Source organism: Plectropomus leopardus, chromosome 15 (genome assembly GCF_026936395.1).
Source record: "Plectropomus leopardus strain MGB_pleo_1.0 chromosome 15, ASM2693639v1, whole genome shotgun sequence".
Classification (NCBI taxonomy): Eukaryota; Metazoa; Chordata; class Actinopteri; order Perciformes; family Serranidae; genus Plectropomus; species Plectropomus leopardus.
In genome coordinates this window covers 27113793-27124686 of record NC_142190.1, presented here as the reverse complement: position 1 = coordinate 27124686, position 10894 = coordinate 27113793, and the positions used below count along the sequence as shown (strand labels likewise).

General features: G+C 38.9%; 1 protein-coding gene across 9 annotated transcripts in view; it reads right to left on the bottom strand.

The window, feature by feature from the left end:
* Positions 1 to 147: 147 nt before the first annotated feature.
* Positions 148 to 10894, bottom strand: part of npas2 (neuronal PAS domain protein 2) — a 64589-nt gene continuing 53842 nt past the window's right edge. For 5 of the 9 annotated variants that reach the window (XM_042499575.2, XM_042499574.2, XM_088087983.1 and 2 more), the window contains 5 exons: positions 10518 to 10724; positions 9908 to 10092; positions 8646 to 8738; positions 8334 to 8568; positions 148 to 6028 (listed from right to left, as the gene is read on the bottom strand). In XM_042499575.2, coding sequence (XP_042355509.2) covers positions 5801 to 6028; positions 8334 to 8568; positions 8646 to 8738; positions 9908 to 10092; positions 10518 to 10724 — 948 coding nt within the window. In that variant the 3' untranslated portion in view covers positions 148 to 5800. The remainder of the gene's footprint in view (positions 6029 to 8333; positions 8569 to 8645; positions 8739 to 9907; positions 10093 to 10517; positions 10725 to 10894) is intronic. The other 4 variants (XM_042499578.2, XM_042499580.2, XM_088087986.1 and 1 more) reach the window with 2 other exon arrangements.

Genomic DNA, 10894 nt, shown 5'->3' with positions numbered 1-10894 from the left:
AACAACAACGTGTTGCACAATTTTTTATGTGCATCAAAGCTTTTCTCATAGATTAATACGAGCCTGGCACTCTGATGTGAAAATCCGTCTTTTTGCATCAGGAACAAACAAGTCGAGAAACAGTCTTTTGCTCAGAATAACAATACATATGTTTAAAAATATTTATTTCCAAGTATTTCACAATATCCAGGTTGATTTATAAATAATTCAATATAACATAATTAATATCAAGATATTTTAGAATGTAAACTTAATTTGTTAATTTCTTTTAAAACAATATTAACGATATTTTTAAAGCTTATTTTGATGGTAAATACAGAAAGAAAACAAGCCATACAAGTGACTGTGCAACACCAACTCGAAACGCCAAAAAAAAAGCCTCACCTCCTCTAATAAGACACTTCATTATCTGTTACAAAATTACTTTAATTTTAAAATCATGTAACATACATATGTAATCTATATAGACATATAAAATAAACAACTATATATATAGTCTAAACTTTTTTTTTTACATTCTATTGTACAATATATTCAATGTTTGTTTCTGCACTGAAACTGCAGAAATGGCTGTGCACCAGGTTGGTTTTCTTCATGTCCTGGCAAATCTCACACAGAAAGCATTGATCCGACCGCACACGCTTACATTTAAGGTGTCAGTCGCTATTTTACAAATCAGAAAAAGTACAAGTTATATGTGATTCAAATCACATGCCTTCAATGACACTCAATGAAAAAAAAAACATGAAGAAGAAAAGCACTCTGAAAGTTGAAAAAAAAAAAGGTGCGGTAACTACTGTTTGGGAGACTACAAAGAAAAACAGTACCGACAGAGCAGATGAATTATTTACAATAACATCTGTGAAGCAGTACACACTTTTAAAAAAAAAAAACAACTCTAAAAATCATCCAGACATGGTGGGTGATTTGTCCAAAGCAAAATAATTTAGAGTTTAAAGGGATAGTTGATATTTTTGAAGTGGTCATGGTCTGGTGTATTTCATACAGCTGATGTCAGTCGGCATGCCTTCAGTTTGGAGAAGCAGGCTGGAGTCCGACACTGAAGCTAAGCAATGTACTACTGTGGACAGGGTCAGCATCAAAACTGATTTTACCATCTAAATAAAAAATCTCATCTAAAACAAAATGTAATTTTAAGGGTATGCTGTTATATGCTCTGTATTGAGAGCATGTTTACCACTCTACCTTCCTGTCAGGCAGCCTGTTTAGACGACAAAGTTGTTATGCTCTCGTCAAAGACACCAGACTCCACTGAGAAAAACAGTAATTTTAGCTTGCTGAACATGGGAGCTGCTGGTCTACCGCTTGTTTGCTTCCTTCCTTCCTTCCTTCCTTCCTTCCTTCCTTCCTTCAGTCATTTTTTGTTACTGTGTGGCTTAAGTGAATCCGAGTAACTGTTTTTAACACCTCACTTTAAGTCTCACTTAAAGTCTCACTTTAACACAAACTTAAAACTTAAATAAACAGATCAAGGCAGTGGTAAACCAGCAGCTCCTGTGTCGAGCAGGTTTAAATCTTTCTAAATTTTCAATGGAGTCTGGCTTTGGTTAGAGTGCTTTTACAGCTTAGTTAGTTTAGTTTTTAGTTGTTTTTTTGGTTTTTTTTTTAGGTGGCTAAGACATATTTTGTTGCTGGCCCCCATCCACAGCAGTATATTCCTTAGCTTCTTTGTCAAACTCCAGCCTGTATCTCCAAACTGGGGGCGATTTGTCTGGCATCTACTGTTTGTAATGTACTGTCTATAGATGAGTACCCCATACAACGCCACTTCAAAAAAATTGGAACTATCCCTTTAACCCACATCTGAAACACAATGCGTGTACTATCTCAACATGATTCACTCACAGCTGAGTGTAATCAGCACAATTTCCCTCTACCACCTTTTCAAGGCAAATAACAGCATAACAATTTTTTTGTAGACAAACATGGACTGAAACTTTCTCTGAATGATGTGATGAAAAAGTGTTAATTTCAATATGAGTGACTAAAAATGTCTTAAGATTTTTTTTCAGTAATTGAAATAAAATTGAAGGAAAGAATAACATATATATTAATCTATGGCACCTCTGAGTTGCTGGCTGAGCTGAACTTACACAGGCAGTCACTTTACTGTCGCTATACCGAATGTGGATGTATAAATACATCAAAGAGAGTGAGACTTCCCTCCACTGTTTAAAAGAATGATTTTGATTGTGATGGGCTACTGCACTTTTTATTAAATGCTTAACATCTTAAACCCATTAAACTGACAAAAAGGAAAATGATTTTCGTAGGTTCACTTCAGTCATTTTTGGCTGAACTACCGTTTAAAGACCACACAGCTGTTCCTGCACCCTGGTGTGAACTCTTAAATAAAATCTTAATTTTATCTATTTTTTCAGGATCACAGTGAACGCATGACCCTTTACTGTAGAGTTTCTGTGTTTTGTTTGAGAAAAACTAACACCACATTCCCACAGGACACATCTGATACCTTAAAAAAAAGATACTGCTGATATCAACGTTTGGAGGAATGTTCGGACATTTTCATTAAAAAAATACTTCCATATAATTTACATGGTACAATGGCTTATTATACACCTCTATATACATCGTACATGTGTTGTGAAACATTTCAAACAGTATAAATTAACATTCTTCTTTTTCAAATTGACATTGCACGTAGGAAAGTGTAAGTCGGCACTGAACGTACTTGCTAAATGTGTCCACTATGAACAGCACCAGTCTTGAAAGGGACTATGACGCAGCTAACGTGAATGTGTACAGCTGAGACCAAACTGTCATTTTGAGCACGGAAAGCTGCTTTTCTTTATAAAGTGTTGCAAAAGTTCCACAGTGAGATTTTCGGGAAACACTGAGTCACGACAACCTGTTTTTTTTTTCCTGCTGAACTGGGAACAGCTATGTAATCCAGGAAATAATCTGAAGTTTGATGAAGTCAGACTCTGGCACAGGCAGTTTCTGCACAGCATCCTGATACAAGTTGTCTGATTGTCACAAACAAAAGAGAGATACGTGTTCTTTGGTGTGTTTTCTTCCTGGACGACATTCAACTGCTAATCCGGCTTCACACTCCTTTTTTGTTACAGCCGACATGCCACCATAAATGCAGCTCTGCAGTCTGACAGCACTGTCTGAAAAATGCAGAACTTGAGCCAATAAATACCTAAATGTCTGCTAACCTTTGTATTTAAAATGACTGAGATAAGAGCGCAGCTGCGTGAGCTGAATAGCAGTTGGACATATCGCAGCAAGATTTCCTTCACCAAAAGATCTCTCCAAATAAAATGGACTTGAAAGATTTTCATATAAAATGTATTAAAAGTGTGAAAACAACAAGATTGTAACATCTTTAAATACTAGCAGGACTGACTCCGCAAATAACACGAGCAACTGTCAGATGGATGAACAGTCAGTGTTAAAAATATGTCAGATGTAGTGTTTTGTTATCGCTGTAGCTGTGATATTCTACACAATGATGCATTGGTGGTTTCTAAGGAGACATGGGAGAGAGAAAAGAACAGATGGGTGAAAAAAAAGGTGGGAAAGTGAAAAAATTGAGGGGTGGAAAGAAAGATAGGGGAGAAAAAATAGATGGGGAGAGGAAAAAAATGGGGGAGGAAAAAATAAGTGGGTAATAAAAAAAGATGGGGGAGAAGCAATAGTTGAATAAACACAGGAGAGAAAAAAAATGATGGGTAGAAAAAATAAACGGATGAAAAAAAAGTCAGGAGAGAAAAAACCAGGAGGTAGAAAAAAAACAGGAGAGAAAAAAAGATGGGGTTGAAAATAGGTGAAAAGTAAGATGGGGAGAAAAAAATAAGACGGGGGACAAAAAAAAAAAGATGGTTAAAAAAGATGGGCAAGAAAATAAATAAATAGGTGGAAAAAAAAAAGAAATACTTTTGCCAACTTCCAGGTTTTTTGTTTTTTTGCATTCCCTCGCAAAACATTTGTGTTGTGTTGTGGTGATTATTAGTGATAAAAAACTCAGCAAAAGTATTTCTCTTTTTTTTTTCCCCCACCCATGTATTTTTTCACTATTTTATTTTTTTCCTCCCTTGTCCCCTTAGCGTTTCCGTATGTTTTTTTTTTAAAAATTCTTATGGAAAATTAAATCTGCCAGCAATATTTTTCGTTTTTGGATGCGATGACACTCATAGTAGGAAGCCATGTTTTGTTTACTAGTAAAAAAGCTCATTTGGTCACTGTTAGAGCGTTCATTTAGTGACTTCGCAGATGGTGAAATAAACTCAACAAAACAAAGACCAAAAAATAAACGGGAATGCAGAGCAAAGAGGGTAATACTGTTCACAAATATCCAGGCAGCGGGCAGAGTTTCTCCCAAATCATTTCTCACTGTTTCCAAGATATTGGACTCACCGAGCTCACGCTTCTGCAGCACTTTGTTGTGTTGTGGTATAAGAAACTGAGAGGACTGTTCCTGCATTAGATCAGCGTTGACCTTTCAATGTCTAAACAAATCAAATCGGTTTTTGTGTATAAAACTTATTTCTTAATCCCGTATATTTTTTTCAAATATATATGTAATAAATAAACATGAAGTGATTGAGGGTTTCAGTAAATAGTTAAATGAATCTTATCAGCTTCTATCATTACAGAGAAAGAGGTTTGGATTTACTGTTGTAAAGGCTGCGAAAAGCATCCAATATATTATTTGTAATACATCCAGTACAAATCTAGACGTTCTTCTGTTTGATGTGGAAAATAATAAATTATGACCTATGAAAATAGAACTTTGTATTCCAAATGGACCTGAGCTGGATTTTTAAAGCCGTAATCAGACACAACCATCAAACCGCACCGTGGACGAACCACGGTTAAAGGCACAATTTTGTTCCCCCCCTCTGGTAGCTTGTTTAAGGACTGTTTAAGCGCCTGAAATTCAAGTTTCAGAACTTTGTGGGACAGCAGTAGCGTCCCTTCTTCAGTCCCAGATTGAGGCTTTAAAAATCTAGATAGACCTTTTTAATAATTGGAGAATAACCCCCTCGGCGTCCCAGTGTGGCGTGTTTCATCTGAATTCTTATGATTGTAGATATGACGCTCATTTCGGAGCTCTCACAATAAAGCCCCTCTCTAGTGACTCGCCATGAACATACTAACTGCACATTTTTTGGGGACGAAATGGGATCTGATGTCTGCCAACTGAAATGCACACCTATGTTCCCATGTACACAAATCCCTTTATGAGATGAAGCGTTCACACTGGAGGTAAAAATCTGAGCGCGGGTGATGATTGTGTGTCACTGGTGAGGGAGGCGTGTCCAGCTGTACACTGTCGAGCCGTTGCAAGTGAGGAAAATATTCATTCATGGGCAAAAATAAATACTCTACATTTGGGTAGGGGGCGGTACCAAAGTGCAAACAGACACTTAGAAGGAAACTCTCAGATGAAAAAACGTCCATATAGAAATGAGAACGCCTTCTCGAGAGCTTTGATAATCCACTTGTTCCAGCAGTTTCACTGACTGACGACTGAGTGTGACGCGGGCCCTCGATGGAGGCCCCGGCACCCTCAGACTCTCCTCGCATCCTGCAGGTGACGTCAGGTCGGTGCAGCCTCTGCGTTCGGGTTCCACTGCAGCGGCTTCTGCTCAACAGGCGGCTTCACATCAACAGTAAGGTCACTAGATGCAGTTTTCCACTTTCGGGCATTTCCGCCACAGACGTCAGACTTCCAGATGCCACGACGTGCTGCCGCCCGCACGGCGACAACACAGAGGGAGACCTCAGCGCTCTAACACGGTCCACAGCGCTACCGAGTCAGCATGTTTCGGAAGTCTGAAACACTGCCAGTCTGGTTTTGGGAATGTTGGTATTGCCTTTGTTGCTGTTGCGCCTGTTGCTGTTGTGCTTGCGGCAGTTGCTGTGTTTGCTGCTGCTGCTGCTGCTGCTGGATGTATCCCACAGTGCTTTGCTGTGGGACATTAGTGGTGTGTAAGAATGCTGGAGTAGATCCACCGTGTACAAGTCCTTGAGCCATCTGTGGACACAGAAGAGAAGATGAATTATTCTTCAACTGTTGCCCCTCTAATCCTTCACTGAGATGCCAAACAATCAGCGTAAACACAGGTGTTTTCTCCAAATATGCAGATGTGCTCAGCTGCACCAACAGAGGAGGGTCCGCATATGAGTGGAGCGAGTTTGAACCATCATCAGTATGATTAAACTTAATGTCTAACAGAAAACATGAATACAGCCATTATTTGGTGCTGATAGATGCTCTGCAATAACAATCATAGTGTACTACTTAAGGGCTAGTGCACGAGCCAAGTTCACCCTGTAAATGAAGATTTTTCCTTTCATTCCACTCTCACCATCTGCGGGCAGTGATTTTATGTTAAGGTTTTTACCTTACAGACTGTTCAAAAAGTTCTGTAATGATTATCATGCCCCATGTAACCCATCACGTTTACACTGTTACATGTAACATTCATTTCTTAAGTAAATTGTACCTCCATTGCAACTTTTGTACATATACTTTGTGTTCTTTATATTTTTTTTTTCATTTTATATTCTTTAAATTGCTTGTATATTTTTTAACATTGTGTCTTATTCTATTTACATTGACTATTTTATTCTTCCTTTATGTTAGTTATTTTGCACCAAAACACCAAGTCAAATTCCTTTTATATGTAAATGTACTTGGCAAAAAAAACCTGATTCATTGATTAATTAACTAATTAATGTTACTCACTACTTGAGTAGTGTTTTTACAATATACTTTTTTTACTCTTACTCAAGTGCTTCTTTTAATAATTACTTTTACTTCAACTTGAACAGCACTTTTACTTGAGTACTGTTTTCTTTAACACACCACTGCTTATTTCAAGCTTTAAATTCTATTGCAACAATTATTTTTACAATGTCCAAATCGCACATTAGGGCTGGAATTGGCAATTACCAAAATTATAGAAAAAGCATCACAAACAGTGTTTGTTGAGCATTCCAGTTGCTCTCTGAGAGCTACTAAATGAACATTATTACCACAGCAACAAGCAGCAGCTCTGTGGCTGCTTAAGGACTTCAGCACCTCAATATCTTCCTGTCACCTATTAGTACAAGAGGTTGGAGTGTGTTATTATAGCTTAATTCTCCACGATATTTAACTTTACGTTACTTCTGGTATAATGCAGAATACAGTGAGAACTGCTGGTAAGTGGGAAAGTGGTGCGCCCTACAGAGGGAGAATGTTCATTCCCCACTGAGACCGTTTTTCCAAACTGACACATTAGTCTTTTCACTGCTAGAAAATAAAATGTTGATGCACCACACCAAAGGAATATTCTTTGACAATTCAATACATTTTCTTGTAATAATCTCTCCAGAAAATAATGAAATAAAATACAAATATGGGGTGTGGGAAAATGGAGGAACTACAGACCCACTCTTGCTCTCCTAGAAATTTTAGGCAAGAAAAAAAAAAACATAACCCCTTCGACCTAAATCATTTTTGTACAGTCCTTTGTGCTTTGATGTAATTTTGCTAAAATTTAGCAAGAAATTAGTAAAAAAAAAAAAAGTCAAGGAAACCTGTAAAAGTGCAAAAAATTAGAAAAATATTTCTGTGAGGTACTTTTCTGTATGTAATTATGATCATTTTAAATTTTAAAACAAAAAATTATCTTCTTATTTAAGAACATCTCTTACCAAATTGCTACTGCTTTATTACCCATGTTTTTGAGGGAAATTGCACCAATGTGCTCAGAGTTTAATGGTTGAAATAGTTGTTGTCTGAAAGCAAGTGATATCACTCCAGGTTTCATAGGGTTAAAGTGAAGGGATCACTTCAGAGACTGAAGCATCTTCGATCTCTGAAGAGACTCCACACTGTGACCCCGAATAAACTGGTGCAATGTTCTCGGGTACATGCAGGGATTTGGGTAAGCTACTTATGAGCTGTTTCACTATTTATCTATTGTCGTGTTTTTTGAACGGCTGCTGACCCGCTGTGCTGTCCCTTCCGGACAAAGACGACAAACAAGACTGGAGAAAATCATTCGTCTGACCTAATGAATTTCAGATTACATCACAGCTTTGCTACGAAGCCGAGGTTTTAGAGTGACTGAAAATAACACGGATCTCTGACAGCCTGTGAGAATTACACAGCAGCTTGTTGCTGTGGAAACTAGGGATTCAGATGAAGTGCAATGCCTAAAATGATCGTAAATTCCGTAAATATAAAGCCGCGGGTAATTACACTGAGCTGCATTATGCAGCGGGCCATCACACATTACATGCAGTTATAGTTCATGAATGCGCAGCGGTTGACACACAGCAGCTGGTACCTGAAAGAACTGCTGGGGCTGCTGGAGCTGCAGGGAGTGCTGAGAAGCCTGAGGCTGAGAGTGGTAGGCTGACTGCGACTGGTTTGTGATAAAATTGTTGTGTGGGATCATGATGGGGGACGTGAAGACCGGCGAGGGCACGAGGACGGCGTTGCAGTTGACTTGTTGCATGGAGAACGACGGGCCGATGATCTGCTGCTCCAGGGTGTATCTGTTCAGAGGGCACAATGAAGAACTTAGGCACAATATGAAATGACGCCACACAAACAGACTGGTGTGTGTGTGTTTGCAGTGTAATTAAACAGTTCTCACATGGTTTGAGAGATGCCCATGTTGCACTGGGAAGGCTGCGAGGTGACACTGCTAGTGGGAACCAGAGTCTGCATCGGCTGGTTGAGGAGCATGCTGTAGGAAATGAAATCTGTTAGTGGAAAAACTCAATCTGTACTGTGAAAAATAACAACAACCTCAAAGCAGGATGACAGCGAGCATTTTCAAATATCAACACACAACACAAACACACAAGGAGCTAACCAGTTAAAGGAAGATGTTTCTTCCTGCTAACACTGTTCATAAAACTGACTGCATATTAGTGTTTTTCCATAGAGTCTGCCATACGGCAAATATCACCATAACACCCATCTGTGTGCCCATAGGAAAGCAGGTCTTATAATTTATTTATTTATTTATTTATTGGTTTAAAACACAGAGACAATGCATATTAATGAATGTTACTGTAAATATCCCAGTTTAGCCAAGTTGGCTAATTTTCAACCGTAGTCTCTGGGGCAGGTGACATGAGCACTACAACAATTAAAATGCATTAAAAACAGTACTATGCCCACTTATAAATGAGCTGTGAATGGGCGCATTGTTGGCGTATAGTTATCTTGCAGCAGCAGAAAGATACTGCACCATTGCCCAACAAAAACCTGGATTAAAGTCAAAATGACACAGCATTTTCTGGCTATTTTAAAACATGCATTATTTAAATAGTAAAATGTACCTACGGAGGAAAGTTCATAACGCACATACACTAAGTTTGTTATACACATGTATGTCACTGCCGAATGATGGTTTTTTCATTAAACTAGATTGTCTATGAAGCAGAAATATGCAAATACTTTTTAAAATTGTTGCTACATGACCAGAGAAAACAGAAAAAAAGGGGATGTGGGATTTGCTTTTGCTCCAGAGGTAGAAAACCTTCAACTACCAGGATGCATTTCACCACATCAGACCAATAAACCCTCCTGCTGGCAGATGACATAATGCGAGCTTAGCTGTTTTTCCAAAAGGAAACAATATGACAGCCGGCCGGTGACAAAATATCTCAAATTACAGTTAAATAGTAAGTTAAAATATGTTTCTGAAAACAGAAACATATTCAGCAGCAACAAAATCTTGGTTGATATTTGATCAACACTGCTTACTTTTACCGTTTGCCTCTTGATCCTTACTTTGCACCCAAATTATGCACCGTTTACAAAAAAAGTGGATTCAGAAATGCACTTGCGCCACACACTTTAGACCATGCACTATAGATGGTTTAGATAGGGCCCATTGTCTCTCACCGTAGTTGTCCATCTTGGCTGAACTCGTTGTCTGTTTGTCTTTGGTTTGCATCCTGCAGAGACCTCGTGTTGGTCTGAGAGAACATCATGGGGTTGCTGTAAAAGGGCATCGTCACACTTGTGTTCGTCTGCACAGGCACGCTCACTGACTGCGCCTGCCCGCTCCGTGCAATCCTCTGCTGGACCTAAGATGAAGCGAAGGAAACACAAACTGTAAAAACTATACAACTCGGCGGTCAAATAAGTTAAATATCCAATACGCAGATACGTCCTCCTCCTGATGAGGCAGAAGCAAAAGGTTGAGGTGTCTTTTTGCTACAAGTCAAACAAGCACAAATTGAAAGCAGCACTTGGCTGAGAAACTGAATACTAACTACCACCTGTTGTTGTGATGTTTCTATCATTCAATAATAATTTGACGTTAATGGCTGAATCCATAACCTGCCTCCTGCTGTGCTCTGAGTGCTGAAGTAGGCTACAAGTCATTAGCTGCTAATGACTGAAGGTAATTTGACTCAATGTCATCCTCTTTTTTTCCACACAGCTGTGTTTTGTGTTTTGGACCGTTTTTCTGACAGATTTTGGATTTCTCACACATGCAGCTGTGTACCTGCGTTGAGGGCGAGCTGTTCTCTCTCAGGAGTGTGTGAGGCGATGAGCTGTGGGCCCCGCACGACGGTGGTTTAGGGTGGCCTGAGAGCTGCCTGATGACCCCTGACTGGCTCTGCTGGGCCGACCTGCCTGAGCCCTGCTGCTGCTGCTGCTGCTGCTGCTGGGCCTGACCAAAGTCATTGTGGGTAGGCTGCTGTAACAACATCTTACACACACATACACAGAAAATATCAATCTATCCTTCATTTACCTAAAAAAGCTTTTATTTATATTTTAAAAAGTCTGCTTCCTATCTATCTATCTATCTATCTATCTATCTATCTATCTATCTATCTATCTATCTATCTATCTATCTATCTATCTATCTATCTATGT